The 27,180-nt window shown below is 35.4% G+C and overlaps 3 protein-coding genes across 3 annotated transcripts; 1 reads left to right on the top strand and 2 right to left on the bottom strand.

The window, feature by feature from the left end:
- The first annotated feature begins 3,379 nt into the window (after positions 1 to 3,379).
- Positions 3,380 to 4,045, top strand: LOC106407107 (putative glycine-rich cell wall structural protein 1). Its single transcript, XM_013847900.3, has one exon. It carries the CDS (start codon positions 3,380 to 3,382, stop codon positions 3,797 to 3,799), a length of 420 nt encoding a protein of 139 aa, XP_013703354.1. The 3' UTR covers positions 3,800 to 4,045.
- Positions 3,407 to 5,810, bottom strand: LOC106409579 (cyclin-U4-3). Its single transcript, XM_013850187.3, has 2 exons — positions 4,753 to 5,810; positions 3,407 to 4,661 (listed from the first exon to the last, which is right to left on the bottom strand). Exons 1-2 carry the CDS (start codon positions 5,088 to 5,090, stop codon positions 4,364 to 4,366), a joined length of 636 nt encoding a protein of 211 aa, XP_013705641.1. The 5' UTR covers positions 5,091 to 5,810; the 3' UTR covers positions 3,407 to 4,363.
- Positions 5,811 to 11,259: 5,449 nt separating this feature from the next.
- On the bottom strand, positions 11,260 to 11,874 carry LOC106398656. The gene has a single exon (XM_013839179.1). It carries the CDS (start codon positions 11,872 to 11,874, stop codon positions 11,260 to 11,262), a length of 615 nt encoding a protein of 204 aa, XP_013694633.1.
- Between the last annotated feature and the right edge of the window lie 15,306 nt (positions 11,875 to 27,180).

The raw sequence follows: 27,180 nt of genomic DNA, 5'->3' as shown, positions 1-27,180 counted from the left end.
ATTCATGACGGTGCAGAGCGGTTCGTCGCCATTCGAAACCTTAATTGTTATAAACGCTTTTGTATAGAACGCATAAAGAAAATACATATGCATATACATACTTATATGTTGTGTAACCATAGAGGAAATGGGTGGAAATAGTAGTGACCGGTGAGGGTCCATAGCATGTGGCGCAAGTTAAGGGTCACAGAATGTTGTTAATTTATTACACTGAGACACTAGTAGAACATATAGCCCAAATCGAAACTTTAACTTTAACTTGCAAATTATGTTTCTTTATTTAACAAATTATATTATATAATGAAGATAAAACTTAAATAAAACAAAAGAGTACTTAATGCCTAATTCATAACATGCAATATGTTGAGTCGGTAGTGAGCTTTCGGATCTTTTTTCGGGGAGGGGGGATAGGTAGGGCCGTAGGGGTATGTACAACGAATATAAGATTATGAATATGAATATTCGATAATATCCTAAAAGAGATATAGCATATGGTAGTTGCTCCACCGTAGAAAGTTGTGCGTGTGGACCGCTTCCCCGTTGAAAATATGTTAAAAGTTGCCATCATTCCATAAAGGATCCTTTAGATATTTCTTAGAGCCAAATACTTCCACTATGCACTATAGATCTAAATCATTGCTAGCTGGGGATAACAAAATTACTATAAAACTTTTGGATTTATGTTAAGCTTGTGGATAAGTGTAAAACTGTTGTTACAAAAAAAAGTGTAAAACATGTAGAATGAGTACAATCATTAAGGATAAATACAATTAGTGCAAAACAACCACACCCACCACAAAGCAATAAAACAACTGTAGATATCTATCAGAGCAAGCTAACGAAATAAATTGTCCTTTCCGATCTATAAATATATTTAAATTACTTAACATCTCAAAATTTTGAACAATTTAAATATATATTTCATTTACATTTACACGTCGAATATGGATTACAAAGTTGTTTTAGCCTGTTGAAATTTTCATGTCATTTAACATGTATGTTTTTATTACCTCTGAAATTAAATGTTACTTACTGAAGATGCATACACACTTTAATTAATATATACTATGTAAGGCCATGTGATCTGATACATATGTAATAAATCGTTTTTGTTTTATTTTAATATAAAGCTTGACTAGTTTATTTACTTATTGATTTCAGTTTTTGAATAACCTTAAATAACTTAGAAATGTGTAGACCATCTGATTTTTTTTTTTTTTTAAAGACAATCTGAATTTACTATAGCAAATGTTAGTTTGGAAGGTTTCCTATTGAGTTCGATTAGTTAATCGATAAGATCCTAGCTAGTTGAATATGTTGAAGTGATATTTAAAAAAAACACACGATATATCTGGTTCGCTTGATAGAAAAAACATTCATTAACAAACCTGCACTTAACAAGACAATAGCCCTATGGAACCAATTTAACCAAATAGTCAAATCTATGGTCTTTTGTGGTATAAAGACAAATTAAATTCTGGAAAATAGAGCATTAAAGTTGAACAATATCATGCAAAATCCAGTAGATCGCTTTGACTGAGGTGGTACACGATTTATTATAAAGATGAAATAGTGATTTATCTACATTTTTCAGTTGTCAATGGTTTTCATGTGTACTAGGTTAAGACCCATGACTTACAAGGAATAATATCGTATATGCAAATATTCTTACATTTATTTATTTGTATTATTTTACATATTATCAAATAAATAAATATATATATATATATATATTGAATAATTGAGAAACCAATAATTATTAAATATATAATTAAATTTTTGCGCATATATAAATAAAAAATCATTATTATTCATCTATATTATACGATATACAATTAAATTAAATGATACTAATATATTTATATAGTATATTTTTAATATACTGTTTACTAAATGTCATATGGTTTTATGATCAATTGTATATTTTGTGAAATTAAAATATTAAATTTTCAATACTTATTCAATGCAAAATTTGAAATTTTATATTTTGTGTTTTTATATGGTATATAGTTTAATTTAAATGATATATATAAAATTTGAATATCTATTAAATAAAATTTCTTACTCATATGGCTTTTTAATCATTTGTATTTGTTATAAAAAAAATTATTTTTCATTGACCACAAAATTTTCAAAGTGAGATTTTTTAACATTTTTATTAATTTATAACCGTTTTGAAAAAAATATATATAACATGTAAGGGAAAAGTCTTATTTTTTATTATATCATTAATGTGTATGTTTAATTTATTTTAGTTATATAAAATTAAATAAAATGATAGAGGATACAAAAATCTTTATCAAAGTTTTATTATTCAAAATCATTAGTTATTATTTTTATTTTAATCACATGAATCATAACTTCTAATTGGATGGTTAAATAATGAGACATGGGTTGTAATAGATAATTATGCGCTTGACTACCCTATGAATTTTGGAAATGGTGGTTAACATTTTCGAGAAATGTAAATAAGGATATAAAACAAAATAAGGAAAATGTTCCTTTAATGTTATACGCATAGTTATAATATAAACGTTATATTAATTGGCTGTCTTAGGGAATTCAGTGGCATATTAATTTTTGTAGTAATTAAAGGGTGTTAACATATTGATGTTGAAAGTGCTTAATAGAGCAACACGTCAGCTAGTTCACTTGTAATTAATTTACAAAACAAAGTTATTTTTATTCCAATGTTTCTAAATTAATATATAAGGGTTATGCGTTTTTATATATGTATTTATTTGTAGTGATAAAGATGATGCTGAACATTTCATAACCACAAGCCGCAATTAGTAAAATTTCTCTGTGGGATTGACGTTGAGTCGCATCTTAAAGGGTTTCTTGAAGATAATATTTTGTACTTTAAAGAAACTCAAGTATCTCAGTAATATCAAATGTGTAATCATTTTTTTGACATTTCTGTATATATTGTAGTACGGACTAAACTCTTTGAGTGGTAACTGATATTTAAAACAAGAAAAAGTTTTAAAATTGTCCATAGCTAGTGATTTCATGATTGATCTTCTTATTATATTGTTAGGGCGGTGTTGCCTATTTACAGTTGTTAACTTGATAACTACATCTTAAAAATATATAATAGAAGTTTATATTAGTTCACGACATGTGTAAGAGTCTAAGAGATACACTTGCATGTGTTTTAAAAAATCTTTTCCCTCAAATTTTAGACAAGAATTTCAGAAAAGGGTGGGTCGGGCCCATCTCACACTATTAAACCCACTAGTCACGGACCGTTTGCATTTCAATGCTGCTTCACGCTGTTGCCTATATAACCGGTGGGAGAAGCTTTCTTACAATAACCTCATAGCAAAACAAAATCTAAAAGATCTATATAAGAACCTTATAGAACCAAATTTAGAAAATGATTAGAGGACTCTTATTAGTTTTGTTCTTTTTTATCACTGTGAAGACTTCAGTTTCTCGTCCATTCGCATGGTCCAAAGGTGACATGCATCCAGGCCAAAACTACCAAGGTGAAAGTGGGTCGGGGCGTGGGCCCAATTGGGGGTACAACTGGGGTTGGGGCTCTGCTCCAAGATCTGGATGGGGTTACGGGTCAGGTTCCGGTAGATCGTCGACGGGATGGGGAAGAGGATCCGGATATGGGTATGGATCTGGATCCGGATCAGGAAGCGGATACGGATATGGCTCTGGAGGTGGCGGAGCCCGTGGTGGTGGGTATGGTTACGGTAGCGGAAATGGTCGGTCCGGTGGAGGTGGTGGTGGTGGTTACAACGGTGCAGTTGCCACATTGAGCCACGGTAGTAAGTCTCATCCATGATGATGAACTTGTAATTTCTCGCAACTTAAAAGGTTGGATTTGGGAGTGATATAAGTGTTCTCTTGTAATATTAAGGTTATTACTTATTAGGTTTGGTACCCTTTTAAAATGTAACTTCCTATCTTTATTTTTTTGACATTGTAACTTCCTATCTTGTACGCTTTATATATAGATTTTGTGCTCAACGTATCTTATGATGTATTTGCATGTGTCTCTAAATGTAAGGAAACATACAGTCTGCTACAATCGTAAAACATTTTAAATTTCAAAAGAAAATGATATATATTTAGGGATCCCTATATATTTAGGCTATTTTGTGGAAAGTTCCGTTATAACTGCACAATAAATATATATATATATATATATATATATAAATATAAACCACCATAAGATGTATCAAGTAAGTGTCTTTAAAGACATGAATGACAATGTTTGCTACATGCATATATATATATATATATATATAAATATAAACCACCATAAGATGTATCAAGTAAGTGTCTTTAAAGACATGAATGACAATGTTTGCTACATGCATATATATAATCTATACATTAATTATAATCAAGCAGCAGCTAGTTGTTTCTTGTTGTGATGAGTGATTAAAGAGTCTTCCTCGAGTGTATTCATCACAGGCTTGGTCTCAAAAGAACTTCTGAATGAAAGAGAAGGTTCTACAGACAGTGAATTCATATTTGTCAACCTCACCATCTCTCTATGTAGAAAAGAGCAATAGTTATTGAAAGTAGAAACGGTAACGTTTAACTGAAACCCGATTCCGAACAAGAAATCAAGCTCAAGCATGTTCATCTCCTCTTTGCTTATTCCTCCAACTTGAGCGTAATATCCGTTGTTGTAACACCTGGAGTTGTTACATAAAATAAATTGTAAATAAATCAAACATCTGTTGATTAGTGAATTTCAATAAATTAGCCTCAGAATGATTTACTTACAAGTCATCCATGAATTTCGCAGAGAGCAAGACACTTGTGATTATAAACCTATGAATACTAAAGGAATTGATGAGCAAAAAGGGCTGCTTCTTGATGAACCGATCCAAGTATATATATGCGACGATGTAACACGAATGGCTGCAGTTTGCGTACTTGAAGATCCTCTCGAGGTAGCTTCGGATTGAGATGGAAGGTTTAGTTATTCCATGGAAGCCTGAGATGCTCTGTTTCTGGCTCAGATGGTCGTTGGTCTCCGATACCCTTTGCAATAGATACGACATTGCTGTTATGATATGTGGCATGATCTCCGCCATTGGTTCTTGAAGATCTTGATTCATTGTCTGGATCTGAATCTGATCGAAGGAAAAGAAAAAGCAGAGCTATGTTTGACGAGTTTATTACATTACTTGTTTTGGTTTCTGTCTTTTGCCTGTCATTTGGAGTGTTGTTTATATACAAGGAACTAAAAGGTTGCGACTCATATTATATTCAATTACTAATATAGTATATACATTTTACGGTCTATTAAAATATATTGATATACTCCTTTCATTCTTTTGGTTTATGAAATTTAAATCACTTTATTAAATGTAGTAATAAACACTCACCAGTAAATCTTCATGTGGTTATTCACGCATTATCTACATTTTTAAATTTGATATTAGTTTCATTTGGATACTCAAGATCAGACTTCTGGTGGTTAATGAAGTGTAATTCACTAACTTAGCTTCCAAAACAAGGATAGAGAAAAAATGAAAGATTAAAAGAAAAGAAATATGGAAATCCAGACTCTGGAAATAAAGACTTAAGACTTTATAAATTTGGTCTCAACAATTGGCACATACATGTTAAACTTTTTAACTATCAAATTAAATGACCATGAATTGGTTTACCGTTTACATATATGCATTTACTTATATATGTGTTGTGGCGTCTTGTAGGTTAGGGTAGCTCATACATAGCTCTAATACACATACGATTTTATGATATCTACACCCGCGTCTTGCGCGAGATGAACATTATATATCAAAATTATTTGTGTATTCTATATTTTTACATATAATAAATATATATTGAATAATTAAAAAGTTTTTAACTATTACATATATAATTAAATTGTTGCAAACATATAAATAAATGTTATTAATCTAAACAATAATTTTTTTATTTGATAGGATATATAATTAAATTTAAATGATATTAACATATATAATATACTTTTAATATTAATGTCTACTAAATGATGTTTTTTACTCATATGATTTTTTGATCATTTGTATCTTTATATCAAAAATTCTAAACTACTGATAACAAAATTTTCATTGTCGAATCAATAGTTTTAGTAATTTATATTTTTTTTAATTAAGTTATCAATGTTTGTTCAAAGCTTTTATCAAAAAAAAAAATTCAAAGTAAATTTCGAAATTAAAATATTTATGTTTAACTTAAAATGATATATATATATATCATTTGTATTTTGCCATAACAAAAGTTTTAAACCATGGATCATAAAATTTGGATGTGAGACTTTTAATAGTTATAGTAATATATAGTCGTTTTTTAAAATTCAAAATATAACATTTACAAAAAATTAAAATTTTATTATATGGTTAATGTGGTTGTTTAATTTATTTTAATATTTTTAAAATAAACAAATATGATAGAAGATACACTAATTTTTATCAAATCTTTATTATTCAAAATCATTTATCGTTATATATACTTTAGCCACATTAGGTAACTTCGTAACTTTTATTTAAAAAAATAATAAAGAACATTAATAATAAAGTTATGGTAAGTTTAATAAAAAATTTATTATATAATTAGATGGATCAACATATTTTCTAATGATTCTAAAAATCATCCTACTGATGACACGTGGCGACAAAAAAAAATTGTAATGTTTCTCAATTAATATATAGGGGATATATTTATAATAATATAATATACTCCGTTGAATTATATTTCCTTCTAAATCAATTTTTGTTATCTAAAACTTCGACGGTGAAATTATCCTTGAATGTCAACTGATATTTTTTTGGAGGGGGGGCGACTGAGATTTCTTATGTGTTAATTTTATATATCATATATGAACTATAATACATACATGTCCTAATCAAGTTAAAGGAATACCGGGAGGTATAAATGTATAATCATTGTTTTAATACAAATTTGACGAAAAATCATAACCTTAAGTTTTGTATTAATTAGGAGGATATGATTATTGGGTGTGTTTGAGAAAGAACATACAATAATAGTAACGTAAGAGTTGGTTTTGCTCAGGGTTTGTGTTGGTTAACCCACCAAATTAATTTGCCCCTTATTTTTTCATCAGATTAATCTTTTCTTTTAAACTACCTGAACGTGTGAGTATGCAAAGATATTGAGATAATCTTTAAGCAGTCTAGTAATCTTGAATAGTGATTTCATTGAGGTTCATATGGTTAATACAACAATTTAAAGGTTAGAAACCATCACAATTTAACGTTAACTTATAGCAAATAATAGTAACTAGATTAAGACCCGCGCCTTGCACGGGATAAACATTATATATATAAATTATTTTATGTATTATATGTTCTTACATATTATGAAATAATAAATATATATTGAATAATTAAAAGTCAGTAACTATTACATATATAATTAAATTGGTGCGAACGTATAAATCAATTTTATTAATCCAAACAATTTTAAAAAAAATTTGATAGGATATGTAATTAAATTTAAATGATATTAACATACATAGTATATTTTTAATATTAATGTCTATTAAATGATGCTTTCTATTCATATATTTTTTTGATCATGTGTATCTTTAATAGCAAAAACTTTAAATTGTCGATAACAAAATTTTCATTGTGATATTAATAATTTTAGTAATTTATAATTTAAAAAAATTTATCAATGTTAGTTCAAAACTTTTATCAAAATAATTTTTTCAAAGTAAATTTTGAAATTAAAATATTTATTTATTCAATATGGTTTATAGTTTAATTTAGAATGATATATATACATATATATATTTTAAATATTAATGATTAATTAAATTAGACTTTTATTTATATGATTTTTTAATCATTTGTATTTTGTCATAACAAAAATTTTAAACCATGGATCACAAAAATTTGAATGTGAGGCTTTTAACAGTTTTAGTAATTTATAGTCGTTTTTTTAAATTCAAAATATAACATATACAGAAAAATTTAAATTTTTATAATATGGTTATTGTGATTTTTTTTAAATTATTTTAATAGTTTAAAATTAAACAAATTTGATAGAAGATACATTATTTTTTATCAGATCTTTATTATTCAAAATCATTAATTGTCATATATCATTTAGCCACATTAGGCAATTCCGTAATCTTTATTTAAGAAAATAATAAATGACATTAATAATGAATTTATGGTTAGTTTAATAAAAAGCTTATTATATAATTAGATGGACTAACATATTTCTCTAATAATTTTAAGAATCATCCTAGTGATAACACGTGGTTACAAAAAGAAATTGTAATGTTTCACAAATAATATATAGGGGATATTCACGGATGTCAATTAGTCAAAGTTATTAAATCCTCATATACAGTATGTGTAATGTGTTGGTTATACTATGAAACATCTTCTTTTTTTTCTTTTTTTTGGAAGTACTATTTTATTCATCTTTTAAACATCCTCTGAAAGAGGTAGCGGTTACAATTCAGCAAAACGCCAAAAATTTAAACGGGGCATGAGAAAATGAAAGACCCAAGAGCTAGGTAAATATTTGATACTAAGGTTGAAAGAGTCGAAACCAATGCTGAAGGTGTGTTCCTGTTGCATTTCTAGATGCAATTACGCTAGCAGAAGCAGACTTTTCCTTCTGGTCTAAGCCATAGAGTTTTGCCCTCATGAATATGAACATGTCCTTTATAATAAGAGATACCGACCTTGAAACCGAAGTGTGGTATCTTGCATTTCTCTCCTTCCAAATGAGATAAACAGAAGCTTGAAATAGAAGCTTACATATTGTCTTGACACGTTAATTTGCGGAAGAAGTTTTGACCCATGACATAACATCATCAAACGTGGGAGGAGGTGCAAGACCAGAGTAAGCAAAGATTGCATTCCATAATTTTCTTGAGAAGTGGCAAGTGAAAATATGTGGTCTCTAGTTTCATCATGAGAAGCACATAACAGACAAGTTGTCGGTACATTCATACCCTAACTGTGAAGTCTAAATCGTGTAGGCATCATGTTCCGAGAAGAAACCCACGCAATGAAAGAGTGTTTTGGTATATTACCTTTAAACCAAATAGCCTCGTGCCACTGAACATGAGGCGGGGAAGGCTGAAGAGTGTCCCAAGTTCTAGACGAACAGAATACTGATGGAGGTGATCCTGGTGTGTTCCTTCACATGAACTCATCTTCATTGTCTGAATTAAATTCCTCAGGAATAGGGGGAAGAATAGCTCTGAGAAGCAGCAAAGACGGGTTTCTTCCTCGTAGCGCTACCCAAGCTCCAGCTACGACAGCCTGATGTACTGTAAGATCCAGTCCTATACCAGAGCTTAACGGGCCAGTCGGACCTATGACATTGAGAAGGGGACCTAATCCCGTCCACTCATCATGCCAAAACAGAGCTTGTTTTCCAAACCTGACTTTACAAGTGATGAAAGGTCTAGCAATCTCACGAAGATCCAAAAAACTCGATTTTGAATGATGTTTTTGTGAACCCAAGCGACCCAAAGAGAATAAGAACCAGCATATAAAAGCCAAATCAACTTAAGACCAAAGATCTGGTTTGAGTCAGCCAGTCTTCTCAAGCCTAGTCCTCCAGCTTTCTTAGGAGTACAGATTGAGATCCAAGATACTTTTGCACCTCTTGCAGAATTTGTGGCACCGTTCCATAAAAAAAGCATTACAGATGCGCTCCAAAGCATCAATATACTGAAGCCCAGAAGTTGAAGATGCTATTTAAAACTGATTGAATCAGCTGAAGTCTTCCAGCAAAGGAGAGGTATCTGTTAGTCCACGAAGAAATCCTTGCCGTGACGTTATCAATAAGCGGTTGGTAGTCTTCAGGCCTTAACTTATGTGGCAATAAAGGCAAGCCAAGATATTTGATGGGCAAGGAACTAACTGAGAGTCCAAAAGAATCTGCCATTGCTTTTGAAGTAGAGAGATTGCCCCCATCAAGAAATAGACAAGATTTTGAAAGATTCAAGCCTAAGCCTGATGCTTCTTGGAACGAGCTGAGTACATCAAGGATAGCACCCAAGGAGCTTTGGCTTCCATTAAATAAAATGAGCATATCATCAGCGAAGCTAAGATGCATTACCAGCAGGATCGAGGGCTTTCAGATGCGGAATGAAATGTAGAGTCTCTGCTGCTTTGTCCAGCAGCTTTGACAGAATGTCCATTATGATCACAAAGAGAGATGATGAAATTGGATCTCCTTGTCTGAGCCCTTTTTTTCTCAGGAAAGAACCCCACCAGTTCTCCATTTAAAGCCACAGAGTAATGAGGAGAGGTAACACATAACCTGATCCAGTTTATGAAGATTTCCGGAAGCTGAAAAGCCTTTAAAATGTTTAGCAGAAATCGCCAATCAACAATGTCAAAAGCCTTAGTGATATCGATCTGAAGACATCCTCTGTTTACCGGGCCAGGTTTATTGAAATCTGCGACTAACTCTGACGCTAGAAGGATGTTTTCACATAGTAGCCTGCCTTTGACAAATCCAACCTGGTTGTTTTGTACAGTAAGAGGGGTTATCCCTTTCAGACGGGAAACAATAATTTTGGAAATAACTTTGTACACCGTGTTGCAAAGAGAGATAGGGCGGAAACCAGTCAGCTTGTCAGCTTGGTACCATGGCAATAATCGTTGAGTTGACCTGACGATGCATAGAAGGATTTATGAAGAAGTCTTTGACTGCAGCAATAAGATCACGACCAACTAGATCCCAAGATGAAGTGAATAATTCTGAAGTGAAGCCATCAGGTCCAGGTGCTTTGTCCTTTGGTAAAGCAAAAACTGTTGCTCGAATCTCGTCGTCAGTAGGAATAGTCTCAAGCTGGCTGGCGAGGTTATTGCTGCAACGAAAGGGGTGAATGCTCTGGATAGCTCAGACAGAAAGAGGCGAGACAGATTGGCTCTCAGTACCCAGCAAGTCTGAATAGTACTGCACCACCAATTCTTTGATTTGATCAGGATCTGAGAAAAAGGAACCAGAGGAATCCCGGAGGTAGTGAATGACATTTCTCAGAAGATTTGCCTTCACATATTTATGAAAAACTTTTGTATTAGAATCTCTAAAAGATAACCACTGAACTCTAGACTTTTGACGGAAGAAAGACTTCTCAGCCGCTGCTAATAACATCCAAGCAGGCCTTGCCGCCTCTTCTTCCTCAAATAGAGCTACAGAGGGATTTGTGAGGTTCTCCTCTTGAATAGATTCGAGATGAGAAAAAGCTTCCTTTGTCCGCATTTGAATGTTGCTAAAACATCGCCGGTTTAGGCTTTAGCAATCTGACTTCGCAGTTTTCAAGCGATGGTACAAGTCAAACATCGAAGAGGAAGCCTGAATATCTGCTAACCAAACATCTTTGATCTGAGAAGCATAGTCCAGGTGAGTTGTGAACATCGAGAAGAAGACAAAACGCGTTTTCCGCATCGAGAGGTCGTTGGATAAGTAGATCAGACAGGGAGAGTGATCTGAGGTGCCTGGAGCGTCGAAGTAAGCATAAGAGTCTGGATAATGTTCTAACCAAGCTTCATTAATCAATGCCCTGTCAAGTTTCCTTGCCTTGAGGTTGGTGATGCTTTTGTTTGTCCAGGTGAATTGACAGCCTCGGAAGGACATGTCGAAGATTTCGCTTGAAGCCATGCAGCTATTAAACTCTTCCATGCCACCAGGGGATATGATTGGTTCAGACAGAGAGTAAACTTCTGAGACTGCTGCAACCTGATTGAAATCACCCAGGGTAATCCAGGGAGAGTTTCTTACAAGGGCCGAATAAGAAAGCTGAAGAATGTCTGACCATAGCCTTATTCGCTCTTCCTTAAGGTTCCTTGCATAAACAAAAGCCGCAGTGAAAGACTGAGAGGTTACTAGGTTAAAAATTCCACAGACCATGATTTGAGGAGATTTGAAGTACACAACAACTGATAGCAGAGGATCCCAAACCACAACTATTCGACCATTGTCTGCTTCATCAGAATAATTGGCTTCAAAACGCCAGCCAGGAATAATTTTATTCAAATTACCTTGCAACAAAAGGGTTGCTGAGTGCGAGTTTCTAAAAAAGCGCCAACTAACTGCTTATTTTTCGGTAGCCAATCTTTAATATTAGATTGCCTTTGTATCACCATTCATTCCTCTGACATTCCAAGAAAAACTAATCATGGGATACACAAAAAAAGGGGGTGCTGAGCACTAAGCTTCTTCGGGACGAACAGAACAGGAGGCCGTCTGTCCGACTGAAGCTAAATCAAAAGACTGAGATGCTAACTTGGAGCCGATAGGGGGGCTTGAACCATGAGAAGAGCCAGCAGCGGAAGAGTGAGGCTTCCCCGTTAACTGATAAATCTTTTTCCTGAGATTTTTCCTTGCATTCCTCCTGGATAATGAAGTACGATAATCATTTGGGTTCTCCTCCAAGTTTGCCAGTCGATTCCTGATGATCAGTTGGGCTGCTTTAATAAGTTCTTCTTCCTTCACAAAGTCATGATTTGTAAGAGGGAGGGAAGGTTCCTTCATGGGGGATGAAGCAGGAGAATTCTTTTTAGGAGAAGATCGCTTAGCCCCCACTTAGGGATGTTAACTACAGGGTTAGGAACTCAACCCTCTTTTGTTTATTATAAACCCAGCCCTATACTAACTCAGCCTTATTTTAACCCTATTATAATCAAGGGTTAGGGCTGGTACCAGGGTTAACTCATTTAATTGAAAAAAATATTTCATTTATTTTTGTTCTTAATAAAACTAGAAAAATTAAGATATAATATAATTCTTTCCGCCAATTTGTTGAGCATCAAATCAAAAGTTTTCCTCCTAAAATCGCAAAATCGAGTTTTTGCTCCACAACTAAGAATAAAGTTTTTCCGTCAAAAAACAAAAATTGTGTTTTTTCCGCCAAAACCTAATTTGAGTTTTTCCACCAAAACCACAAAATCAAGTTTTCCCGCAAAAACCGCAAAATCGAGTTTTTCCGCAAAAACCGTAAAATCGAGTTTTCCTGTCAAAACCGGCAAATCGAGTTTTCCCGCCAAAACTGTAAAATCGCGTTTTCCCGCCAAAACAGCAAAATCAACTTTTCCGCCGAAACCGCAAAATCTATTTTTTCCCCTCAAAACCGCAAAATTGAGTTTTCCCGCCAAAACCGCAAAATCGAGTTTTCCCGCCAAAACCGCAAAAAACGAGTTTTCCCGCCGAAACCGGCAAATCGAGTTTTCCCGCCAAAACTACAAAATCGCGTTTTCCCGCCGAAACATCAAAAACGAGTTTTCCGCCGAAACCGGCAAATCGGGTTTTCCCGCCCAAACCGCAAAATCGAGTTTTCCCGCCGAAACCGCAAAATCGAGTTTTTCCGCCAAAACCGCAAAATCGAGTTTTTCCGCCAAAACCGCAAAATCGATTTTGATTTTTTGGCGGGAAAACTCGATTTTAAAGTTTTGACGAAAAACTCGATTTTGCGTTTTTGGAGAGAAAACTCGATTTTGTTGTTTTTGTTGAAAACTCGATTTTGCGGTTTCGACGGAAAATTTCGTTGTTTAGTTTTAGGCGAGAAAACTCGACTCTAAGTTTCTTTTGGTGAAAAACATTATTAAATATTGTATAATAGTTGTGTGAATCAAAATAAAAGGGTTAGAATTTAAACCATGGTCCTATTAGGGCCAACCCTGTTTAAACCCTATTTAAAAAATGAGGGTTAGGGTTACAAATGGGTTTGCAAGGTTAGGGCTAACCCTGTTAGTTTAACCCATATTAACATCCCTACCCCCACTAGAGTCCAGCCAGATGATGTGGAAGTATCGGTTACTCTTTGAGATTTCTCAGGCACTAGAATCGGAGGGTCAACTGCCAGGATGAGAGGTTCTTTAACCACTATCAGAGAAGAGACAGGAAGACTGTTTGATCTTGTTAGATGAAGTGAATTGTCAGTAGCTGGTTGGCTCGTAACGAAGGGTCGTCAACAGGGTAAGGGAGAGTGGAGTAGTTGTCCACTTTAGCCAAATCATGTGTCAGTAGAGCAAGCAGGAGCAAATCCGACAGGTTCTAGAGCAGGAGCAAGCTGTAGTAAGGAGGCCGAGATTTTGGGCTGGGGCATCGAAGCTCTAGATGACCAAATTCATGACACCTAGTACACTTAGGAGGAAGCTTTGGGAACTCAACAGCAACAAAAACCGCATTTCCAAATTTATCTGTGACCCGAACAGTGGAAGGCTTCTTCTTTGCTAGTTCAACTACAACACGAAGCTTTATCACACCATTCGTGTATGGCTTGAGGTCAGCAAACTCAGAGTGGACAGGGTAACCAACTGCAGAGGCTATTGTACTAAACCCACCTAAAGACCAGAGTTCCGGGGGGACTTTTTTGAACAGGACCCATAAGGGAGCGTGAATTAGCTTCATTGATGATAGGTTGAGGTTTTGTTCCCAAGCAGTAACCGTGAAAGAGCAATTACCAGAGTGCCATAATCCCATATCAAGAGCCCATTGCCGCAGAACTGGGCAGGGGATGTAGATGAGAACAGTGCCTTTCGTGTGAGCCTTCACAGAAATCCTTCCATTTTTGCCCCAAATAGGGTTCAGATCGTTGAAATTTTTTGTTGGTGTTCCATGAAAGAAAGCTAGAAGATGATCTTTCCATAAGTTTGATGGAGCCAGAGTGATGGAATCTGGAGCAAGAACAGATAGAATTCCCACTACAAAAAAGTCTACATTCATATCACATTATTATAGCACGTTTTACTGAACTGCTATCGTAGATGATTTAGAAATTTTCACATTATATAATAGCATTAGATACACGCTATGATAGAGAAAAACCTAAAATAGCACTTATTAACGCTATTTTAAGAATTACCTGAACGGAAAAAATAAAATCACTGGTTTCACCAATACTTAGCGGGAATTTAGATTTAAGCGCCAAAAATATTATTTAAGCGACTTAGTAAAACTACGAAAGACTTATAATAACATTTTTATAATGCTAAGAAAAGCTATTTGAACCCCTAAACCTTAAACATGGTTTTAAATCCTAAACACTAAACACAACACTTAAAACTCTAATCTTTTTATATTATAACTTCAAATCTTAAAATTAAACTTAAAATTTAATCTTCTTGATCTTAAACTATAATTTCCTAACCACATATCCTTAATATTTAATCAATCTCTATATCCTAAATCATAATTTCAAGCATAAATTATACATTCTGTGTAAATATATAAACTTTTTAAATGATGACCAAAATGATAATCTTGATATTAATCTAATATTTCCAAACTTAAATATTAATCCTTAAAATAAATATCAATTTAATATGTTCAAAAATAACTTTAAACTTAAATTCCAAAGTACAAAATATAAATTTTGAAATAAGATATAAGTAAGAAAAATTATTTACAAAACAAATCATCAAAAATTGAAGGACAAAAAAAACACAATTTATAAAGAGTATTTTCTTGCTACGATTTAGCTACGAAATTTTTTGTAGGTCTTTATAAAATAGCAACGAAATGCCACGGTTTTTTTGTACATGCTTAAAACCCTAAACCCTAAAATTCTTTTAAACCCTAAACCCTAAATATAAACCTTAAAACTCTAATCTTTTTCATAATTTAACTTAAATCTTAAATTTAAATTCATAATTTAATTTCAAATCATAATTTAAACCCCAAATACTATATTCCAACCCCTAAACTATAAACATAAACACTATACCCCAAATCATAAATCTAAACATAAGATCTTATATTTTAAAATTTAAAATATTAAACTTTACTTTTAGATCTTATCTTCAACCCAAATCCCCTTACAAAACTTTATATTCCATATACACTAAACTTTACTATACATACAATACTCTAAATATAAACTTCAAAACTAAAATTTTGAAAATTTAACTACAAATCTTAGACCTAATATTCTGATACACTAAAAATGAATTCTTGCTACTGTCAAGTTAACAGTGGTGATTGTAATATTTGAGATTCAATCAAGAGGACCAGTTTACTCTTTACTCTTATGAGTTCAATATTAAGCTGGGAAACAAGTGAGGTTTTTAAATCAATGGTGACACAAGTGACTAGAATACCTAGAGATTCAAATTCGATTTAAATGAAAGCTGGCTTAGGGTTATTCATCGGGTGTCAATGCGAAACCGAACAACTATTCAAGTGCAATGAGGTGCAGTCTAGAACTCGGATCACTCGACTAGAACAATCCACTATCGTGGACTTGTTCCCTTTGCTGATCGGTCTTGAGTCATAAGCTCTCACTTGGAACAAGACGCGATAACAAGCTCAGAGATCAGGTCCGATTAGTTCACTTAATGCCCTAATATCTACTCTCGCGGATTAGGGACAAGAAGCTCATTCAACATATGTCAATTTATCTCCTAAGCGGTTAGCTAGGTGATTAAACTAGAGATCGAACATTAAGTGATCAATTCAATGCAACCAGTAAGAACAATATGAATGAAGAAAAATTAAGATCACTTATTTGTGTTCAGCTCATGCTATTGACACCCTACGTACAACCCTAAGCAAGCTTATCCGACTACTTAATCATAAAGCCGCAGACATGGTTTCTGAATAATACTGCATATAAAATAAAGTAGAAAGAGAAGGGTTCAGGATGATCTTCTCGTGAAAATGAGAGATGGAGTCTTCTTCCTTACAAGTTGCTCAATCCAAATCGTTCTAGGTCTCTCGTAAAACTAGCGTAAGTCAAATAGAAATGATAGCCTTGGCTTTTTATATGGAGGCGCCCATGGTAAAGAGAGAGAAGATAAGAAATCTAGGGCAAACTTCCGAAATTGGAAGTTTCCTTAATGATCGGGAACAGTCAGACGCTTGTTCTCTTCGGGAACAACCTTTGGATTGATCAAACTGACTGTTCCGCATCGAATATTCCAAAATGACATCTGACTTCATGAAACTCTCTTCTTTGCCCTTTCAACTGCTCCAAACCTGGAATGATATCAATTAAGCACGAATTAGGACTAAGAATTATACAACCCTAAGCAAGCTTATCCGACTACTCAATCATAAAGCAAGATGATGCAGACATGGTTTCTGAATAATACTGCATATAAAATAAAGTAGAAAGAGAAGGGTTCAGGATGATCTTCTCGTGAAAATGAGAGATGGAGTCTTCTCCCTTACAAGTTGCTCAATCCAAATCGTTCCAGGTCTCTCGTAAAACTAGCGTAAGTCAAATAGAAATGATAGCCTTGGCTTTTTATATGGAGGCGCCCGTGGTAAAGAGAGAAGGGATGAAATCTAGCGCACACTTCCGAAATTGGAAGTTTCCTTAATGATCGGGAACAGTCAGACGCTTGTTCTCTTCGGGAACAACCTTTGGATTGATCTAACTGGTTGTTCCGCATCGAATATTCCAAAATGACATCTGACTTCATGAAACTCTCTTTTTTGCTCTTTCACCTGCTCCAAACCTGGAATGATATCAATTAAGCATGAATTAGGACTGAGAATTATAATGGCATTAAAAACATGATATATCATATTCAAATCTAATATTTTCATACTCTGATCCAAAATCTTAAATCATAGTCTTGATATTAATCAAATATTTTCAAACTTAAACATCAATTCTTAAAATAAATATAAACTTATTATGTTCAAAAAAGAAATCTTTAAACTTAAATTATAAAGTCGAAAATACAAAATTTTAAATAAGATATAACTAAGAAAAATTACTTAGAAAACAAATTATCAAATATTTAAGAACAAAACAAAAATAAAAATTAAAAAAAAGGCCAATCAGATTCAAATACATAGATCACACTCTTAGCCATTGGATTAACTTAGATCTAAAGGCAAAGATTTATTCAATTTAATTTTTATTTTTAAATTTTCTCTCTCTCTCTCTCCCTCCCTCACGACAGATCTCATCTCATCTACTTCTCTGCTTTTTTTCCCGATTCTCTCTTCTTCACTCTAACCTCTCATTCTCATATCTCATATCTCTCTTCTCTCTCATCTCTCTCAACGCCTCTCTCATTTCTCCCATCTCTCTCAACGCCTCTCTCATCTTACCACCACTGCGTCTCCTCCTCGTCTCACCACCACCGTTTTTCCCCTTGTCTCACCACCACCACGGTCGACGTCCCTCTCTCTCTCTCTCTCTCTTCGTATCTGTGTATCTCCTTCTCTCTGTTGCTCTATTACGAATCTGATTTTGTTTTGTTTTTGGTAAAGATAGGTGGAGGAGCCAAGGTTCATGATGGCTGGAGGAAGCAAGGTTCATGGCGGCTTGAGGATGCAAGTCTCGTGGCGGCTGGAGGAATCAAAGTTCATGGCTGCTGGAAGAGGGACAAGGCTATGGAGGAGGTGGCAGGAGTTTTTTCTTTAGGTCTAGGTTTTTTAGGTCTGGTTAAGTGTAAACCGAGTTAGGAAAATTGTAGTGGTCTGATTTTATTTTTTAATTTCTGGTTTAGTTTTGTAAACCGAAATTAATCTGTAAACCAAATTTAATTTAATAATAAAATTTATTTAATTTTCAGTTACAAAAAAATTTTCGATTTAATTTATTTAACTTTTAACTAATTAATCCTAATTAAATATTCAAAATAATTTTTAATTGTTATATTTCTAGTTATAGCATTATATCAATGTCATTATATGTATATCATAACACGAATCTGAAGCTATAGTTAGAGCACCAGCATTGGAGGTTCGTGGGTGGAGTTCACACGCTTCCCCAAAAAAAAATATATTATAATATGCTACAGTAATGATCCTGTCTCGCCACGCTCCATCCGTATGAACCCGAGTCATCACTGTTCAGCGGGCCCCACGCCACGTGGCGGCGGGTTATTGGTCAATTTTTTTTTTATTTTTTTAAAAAATAATAATAAAAAAATAATAAAAAATTCAAATTATGAACCCCGACCGGGGGTTCATTAATGCTGGTGCTCTTAAGTTAATAATATCATATAAGTGTTGCTATCGTATCTGTATGTTTCGTAGCGTTCAGAAAACACTATCGTAGGATGAGCACTACAAGAAAACATAATCTTAACGAGGCTGGTTTTCCTCGCGAGTTCGTCGTAAAAGAGGCTTTACGACGAATTAGCGAAGAACCACGTTTGCTCGTTACTCATCTGTCGTAACACATATTTCCTCGCTAATTCGTCGTAACTTAGCGAGGAATATATTTCGTCGTAAAGACGAAGTAGATTTTTTCGTCGTAAAGACCACGTCAATATTCCACGTAAGGAGGTCGCTATATTTCCTCGTATATACCTCGAAACGAGTTCCTCGTAAAGTACACGTAAATACCTTGAAAGGGTTTCCTCGCAAAATACACGTAATGACCACGAAAGGATTTCCTCGTAAAATACTCGTTTATCTTTTCTCGTTATTTCCTCGTAAATATTTTCTCGTAAAATACTCGTTTATTATTTCTCGTCATTTCCTCGTAAGGTTTCCACGTAAATAGGTCGTACATTAGCTACGAATTTACTTCGTTTTTATTATTTTACAGAATTTAAAAATATAATTAAAAATAATTAAAATTATTTAATTTATTAATAAAATTAAAATTTAAAATAAAAATAAATCAATATGAAAATATTTTATATATAAATAAGTTTTGAATTTACAACAACCGGAAAAAAAAACTAAGGGTCGTTCATCGCCTGGTAGAATTCATCACTCCTCCTCGTAACATCTGCCTCGTTATGTACGTCGGATGACTCGCCTCGAATGGGATGTTGTTGTCGCATGTTCCTCAACATGGACTCCCATTCCGGATTTGTGGCCGCTATAACGTCCAAGAAGCCCTCGACTCCACCCATACGAGATTTTGTCGCGGCCAACTCGTTACGCAGCTGAGCGGACTCTCTATGCAGCTCAGTGACTTCATCATCCCGTCGCTGACCATAAGATGATGTCGCTCTCGGAACATTGTTGACGGAACCAATCCCCAACGTCCGTCCCTTTTTTATAGGGAAAACCTTAAAAACAAAAAATAAATATTGTTAGTAAAAATTTAAAGTTATATTAAATGAATAATAAAAAATTAAAATTTTTGAAAATTTACCTCCTCGTAAATCTTATCCACTTCAGGTGTGGATAAGGTGACGGGTAATCCGTCGGTAGACTGCTGGGTCAGCTGAGTCTGGCGGTCTTCAACCCGAGCAACCACGTCGTTGTAGATTTGCTCGGACTTGCCATCTACAAATACGCCCGCCTTGTTCTTGTGGGTCCTCTCGTAAAGTTCCATAAGAGACGGGACATCTCCCGTCTCTTTGGCTTAAAAAACATTTAAGAAAGTTAGAATAAAATATATATATTAAAAAATTTATTTCATAAAATATTTAATTACCATTTCCAAACGGACACCGGCGTGAGGTTTTTGGCCCGTAGTGTGAAGCATCGGCCCGTTTCCGTGCTCATCGACCGTGTTACGGGAGTTAGAGCAAGCCTGGGCGATTCTAATGGATTCAGGAAGGCGCCAATAACGGATGAGGCCATCGCACACATCTGTGGTGAGCTCAGCGGGTTTGCCACGCTCATACCCCTTCACGATCCAGTCACCCTTCCAGTTGGAGGCCGTGTCCAACAAGCGAACTTTCGCCTTCGCATTAAACTTCTTCCTCACCCTCTCAGTGATCCCCAAGACCCAATTATATTTTTGCTGTTGGAAAAAATAAATTAACAATTAGTTTTTTAGAAAGTATATATATAAATCATGAAAAAATTAAAGTATATATAATTAATTAATAGAAACTTACAACGTAAATTTGGAACCACGTCTTTCTGACGTAGTGAGGCGTCTTACTCCAGTTTGGATGTGCCATGGAGAAGTAACCTTTGATCGTGTCGGTTACGTCCGATGCAAGACATCCGTCAACCCCCACCTGGAAAATACAAATTTAAAATATAAATTATTTTTTAATGTTATAAAAGAATTTTAAACGAATTAAAAAAAAATTAAATGCAACATACCACAAAGTTCCGTCCGGTCGGTCGGGGTCGATGACTGGTAAACCTTCTCTGCCTGGCAGACGGAGAATGTCCTCTACAATGTACTGCGAGTAAGGAGCACTCGGAGACACCATCAAATAGGGATGAATATCGGCGGCCATCGGAGGTGCCATCGGAGGAGGCACAGGAGGAGGCATCGTCGGATCAGCCATCGGGGAAGGCACTTGAGGAGCCAATGGTGCACTAGAAGAAGTAGACCCAGAGACTCTCTGAGTGTACTGAGTCTCGGGGACAGTCTCATGACCCGAAGAACCGGGGGCTGAAGAAGAGGCAGGGTCTAAACGACTACCCGGCTCACCGAAGATCTCTCTGTAATGGGCAGTAAGTCTTCTTTTTCGAACCTGAGAAAAAAATTAAATTTTTAAAATTAACATCAACAGTATATTTCCCAACATTATCCACCTAATGAACACTAAATAACATAAAATCCGTAAACCTATCTAAATTCCCTATACCAACTACCTAATCTATCCTAAACTAACCAAATTAGAGAGGAATTAGAGAGGCTTACCATTGCTACGAAATGGAGAGGAAGTGGAGAGGAAGTAGAGAGGAAAGAAAGAGTGAGCGCTAGGGGGTATATATAAGATTACATCGCAAATTCGTCGTAAGGTTACGACGAAATAGCGAGCAGTTACAAAGGCCCGTTTTTTTCAATACGAAGAAATTGCGGGGAATCACAAAGGCCCATGTTTTTATATACGAGGTATTAACGACGATTTTGCTTACGTGGAATTAACGAGCCTTGCTTTCCTATAAATATACCCACAACTCTCATTCTCAAACCACACACAAACTCCCAAATCACACCCTATCTCAAATCACATTCCTCAGCAAAATCCTATTCAAATTATAAATATTTGAAAAAAATAGGAAAAGGAGAAGATATTAGAATTCATGTGGGCGAGACTTACGTATTATAATTGCTGGAAGTCTTGCCACATGTTAATCTGGTATTTTTCTCCTTTTCTTTTTTTTTCTAGTTTTTACACTATGAGGTATTTACGACGATTTGGGCTTACGTGGAATTAACGAGTGTTTTGTTTAAATCCTTTTACGTGGTGTTTACGACGATTTCTGCTTACGTAGAATTAAAGAGTGTTTTGATTAAATCATTTTACGTGGTGTTTACGACGATTTCTGCTTAAGTGGAATTAACGAGTGTTATCTTTATATCCCTAAAATCCGAAACCTCTAAACCCCAAACCTCAAACCCCAAACCCAAAACCTGAAACCCCAAACCCCAAACCTCAAACCCCGAAACCTCTAAACCCCAAACCGCAAACCCCAAACCCGAAACCCCAAACCCCAAACCCCATATTCCAAACTCTAAACCCCAAACCTGAAACCACAAACCCCAAACCCCAAACCCCAAACCCGAAACCCCAAACCCCAAACCTGAAACCCCAAACCCCAAACTCCATATTCCTTATTTTCATATATTCCAAACTCCATCTTTATTTTTAAATTTCGTCGTTATTTCCTCGTTGTCTTACGAGGTATTTACGACGATTTCTGCTTGCGTGGAATTTACGACGATTTCTTATATGTGGTCTTTACGACGATTTGTGCTTACGTGGAATTAACGAGCCCCGCGTTCTTTATTTTAATATTTCGTCGTTATTTCTTCGTTGGCTTACGAGTCCTTAACGATGATTTGTGCTTACGTGGAATTAACGAGTGTTATGTTTAAATCCCTAGAATCCGAAACCCTAAACCCCAAACCCCATATTCCCTATTTTCTACTTCATATATTCCAAACCCCATCTTTATTTCCATTTCAAACCACAATTCCCACATTTGCTTATTCATAAAACAAACTCCCACATTACCTTATTCATAAAACAAACCCCACATTATCTTATTCATAAAACAAACTCCCTCATCTTATTCATAAAACAAACCTCACATTATCTTATTCATAAAACAAACTCCCTCATCTTATTAATAAAACAAATACATCAATCGGATACATCGACATTCTCGTCATCACTAGAAACATCATCATTTCATTAAACTCGTCTTCAACAGCTTCGTCTGTGGCATCATCGGTAAGATCTTCGTACTCGTGATTATGCGGATCAATGAGAAGGATGTCATCAATTTCTTGTTCAGGTTCCTCGACTTCATTTATCTGTTCTTCTTGCAATGGTGGTTCTTCTCCACTGATGATTCGTCCTCGAGGTGTAACTTTGATCACTGCTAACCAATTTATACCTGAATCTCTCATCCGAGGGTATGGAAGGAAGCTAACTTGGTCTGCTTGTGAAGCTAAGATGAAAGGCTCGAATTTGTTGTACCTTCGTCCACCGTTGACATCAACTACACCGAATTTGTTAGACCGAACACCTCTGTTGACGATGGGGTCGAACCATTCACATTTGAAGAGGACGCATTTCAGCTTCAGTATCCCTGGAAATTCGACTTCAATAATCTCCGTCAAGATCCCGTAGAAATCTGTTTCCCCTTTCACACATATTCCATAGTTACTGATCGCCCGCTGTCTACCATTCACATTTGAAGAAGACGCATTTCAGCTTCAGTATCCCTGGAAATTCGACTTCAATAATCTCCGTCAAGATCCCGTAGAAATCTGTTTCCCCTTTCACACATATTCCATAGTTACTGGTCGCCCGCTGTCTACCATACTCATATGTATGAAAAGTATAGCCTCGTGTGAAATACATCTGTGCTGTGGTGACCTTTACAAGTGGAGATTGAATTACTTCGTGTAAACACTTAGGATAATCTGCATCGTCGTCGTCATAATCAACCTGCAAAAATAAAGAGAATGTTAATGAAATACAGATCATGTATGAAAAAAGAGTTTGAGTTAATACATGATTCCGCAACCACTTAATGAAGTGTTGATCTTTCCTTTTGTCTACGTCACTTGTGGATATACCAGGAAATGTTTCTTCGACTTGAGAAACAAATAGGCTGTAAAATCACATTTTATAGGAATGAATCTCTCGCAATTATACAATTAATCGCAATTATACAATTAATTATACTTATATGTGTTTCGAAGTGTCAATATATGTTACCTTTCAAAATAACGCATCAATGGATCTTCGCAATTGAGTAGAATATAGGTGTGTGCACTATGAGTGTCTTGTTCACTCGACCACCAAACCTCTTTAGACTTCCCACCGAGTCGTCCAATCTGGCTAAAGATGTCTGGAGCACCAGCAACTGCATATATTGGCGCAACACCACCATCATCATATATTCTTGGAGCTCTTCTTCGGATATGTACTTTTGACGCATAGTAGTACGATGTGAAGTGAGAAACTTCTTCCGTCAAACTTCCAGCAATTATAGAACCTTCAACTTTGGCGAGGTTCTTTGCTTTTCCCTTCAAATATTTCATGGCTCACTCATACTGATACATCCATCCGTAATGTACAGGTCCACGAAGCAATGCCTCATATGGGAGGTGGACAGCTAGATGCTCCATGACGTCAAAAAATCCGGGAGAAAATATCTTCTCCAAGTTGCACAATAAGATGGGAATGTTTTCCTGAAGCTGTTCCACAACTTCTTTTTTAAGAGTGCGTGTGCTCAGATCCCTGAAAAATGCTTCAATGCGTTTTATATTCCAAAAAAAATTAAACACATTGTTAGTCATATATTATTTTGTAAATTATTGTGATATAATACACTACGTACCTGCAAGTGCTTCATGTACGTTTGTTGGAAGTAGCTCCGCAAATACAAAGGGCAGTAGTCGTTGCATAAAGACATGACAATCATGACTCTTCATCCCGGAGAACTTTTGACCCTTTTCAACACATCTAGAGAGATTTGAAACATACCCATCATGGAACTTCACTTCTGATGCCACCCAGTTGAACAGCACCGACTTTTTTTCTGAAGATAATCTGAATCTCGGAACGGGAACTTGTCCATTGCTTTTAATATGTAACTCGCTTCTTGAGCAAATATTCGGCAAGTCCAACCTCGATTTTATGTTGTCTTTTGTCTTCTCTGGGACATTCAATATTGTACTCATGATGTTCTCAAAGAAATTCTTCTCTATATGCATCACATCGAGGTTGTGGCGCAGAAGAAGATCCTTCCAATATGGCAACTCCCAAAATATACTCTTCTTGTGCCAGTTGTGATGAACACCGTAAGAATCAGGCATATTACGAGGGACATGCCAATTACCACCCCAACGAACTGTTTCGTTAGCTCCGTAGTAGTCGATTTGCGCTTCAATTTGTTCTCCAGTTAGATATGGAGGAGGAGTGTCTCTCACAACCCTTTTGTGCCTAAAAAAATTCTTGTTTCTTCGGTAAGGATGGCCAATGGGAAGAAATCGACGGTGACAATCAAACCAACTTGTCTTCCTACCATTCTTCAGTTGAAACGCATCTGTCGTTCCATTACAATATGGACAAGCTAATCTCCCATGTGTAGTCCATCCAAACAACATCCCATAGGCAGGAAAATCACTTATGGTCTACAAAAGCATCGCTCGCATCGTAAAATTCGTCTTCGTTGAACAGTCATACGTCCTCACCCCTGTTGACCACAAATCCTTCAACTCTTTTATCAGTGGTTGTAGGAGAACATCCAGGGACCTTTTTGGATGGTTCGGACCAGGTATTAATATGGTCAAGAATAGCAACTCCCGTTGCATGCACATCTTCGGTGGCAGGTTGTATGGTGTAAGAAAGACTGGCCACAATGAATATTGTCTCCCTGGCATTCCGAACGGACTAAATCTATATGTGCATAGTCCGAGATACACATTCCGGATATTGCTAGCGAAATCCGGATGTACTTTGTTGAAATGTTTCCAGGCCCTTGCATCTGATGGATGAGTCATCTCACCATCCGTCTGAGTATGCTCGGCATGCCATCTCATCTTTCCAGCATTCTGCTCTGATTGATACAATATTTTCAATCTGTATGTAATTGGTAAGTACCACATCCTTTGGTACGGTACCCTATTACGTCCCCGTCCTTGCGGCTTAAATCGTGGCTTCTTGCAGAATCGACATTCTTCTAGCTTCTCATCATCTCCCCAATAGATCATGGAGTTGTCGATGCAAACATCTATCATCTCCGAAGGCAACCCAAGACTATAAACCAGTTTCTGAATCTCATAATAAGAATCAGCAGACACATTGTCTTCCGGCAAATACTCTTTAAACAAGTCCGCCCATTCGTTCATGCAACTTTCAGGTAGATTGTGATCAGTTTTAATATTCATCATTCTAGCAGCTAACGACAATTTAGAGAGACCTTCTCTACAACCACTGTAAAGTTGTTGATTCGCCGCGTTTAACATTTCGTAAAACTTTTTTGCATCTATATTAGGTTCTTCATCTTCATCATGAGCTACGAATGCATCAGCTACCATATCATGAACCCTATCATAATCTACCATCTCCTCCTGATGGTAACTATGTTCATTATGCAAATGATGATCAACCGGTTCTTTTTCCTGAAAATTGCTATTACTACTACTAGCTTCATTCTGATCATAATTAAAACCTTCTCCATGTTGAAACCAGATATAGTAATTTGGCGTGAAACCTCTATTTATTAAATGCTTCCAAACATTTTCACGGTTTTCCAGTTTCGAATTGTCGCATTTCCGACAAGGACAGAACATCTTACCACTTTCTTGGGCGAGCGGTGTTGAATCTGCTTGATGCATAAATGTCTCCAGACCCGCAAGGTATTCTTTCGTCACTCTCCCGTTAGCATCTCTATGCATATACATCCACTTCCGCAACTCGTAAATAGTCCCGGAGCCAGCCATTTTTTTTTCTTTCACGTTTTTTGTTGTTGGTATGTTTAAAATGATGTTCAAACATCCATATTTATAGAAAATTTCGAATCTGGTAGTTGTAATTTTCCTATGAATTTACGACGAAAATTAATTAGGTGGCAAATAAAAACGTGTAACACCTACAAAGTTGGTGGATTCAAAATTTCCTCGTTAAATACACGTAAACTATTTCCTCGTAAATAACACGCAAAGTTTACGTCGTTTTTACGAGGAAATAGTTTTTTCTCGTAAAATACTCGTCAAATTACATCCACTTTACGACGAAACACTTTTGTCGTTACGTTACGAGGAAATAACGATGACTTTAGTTTTCCACGTAAGTTCCTCGTAAAATCGACGTAAATTTACGAGGATTGTTTTTCCTCGTTAAATTTCTTCGTTAAGCATGT

The sequence above is a fragment of the Brassica napus genome, chromosome C7, assembly GCF_020379485.1.
Source record: "Brassica napus cultivar Da-Ae chromosome C7, Da-Ae, whole genome shotgun sequence".
Classification (NCBI taxonomy): Eukaryota; Viridiplantae; Streptophyta; class Magnoliopsida; order Brassicales; family Brassicaceae; genus Brassica; species Brassica napus.
The sequence above is the reverse complement of the archived record's forward strand: the minus strand, read 5'-3'. Positions and strand labels throughout refer to the sequence as shown.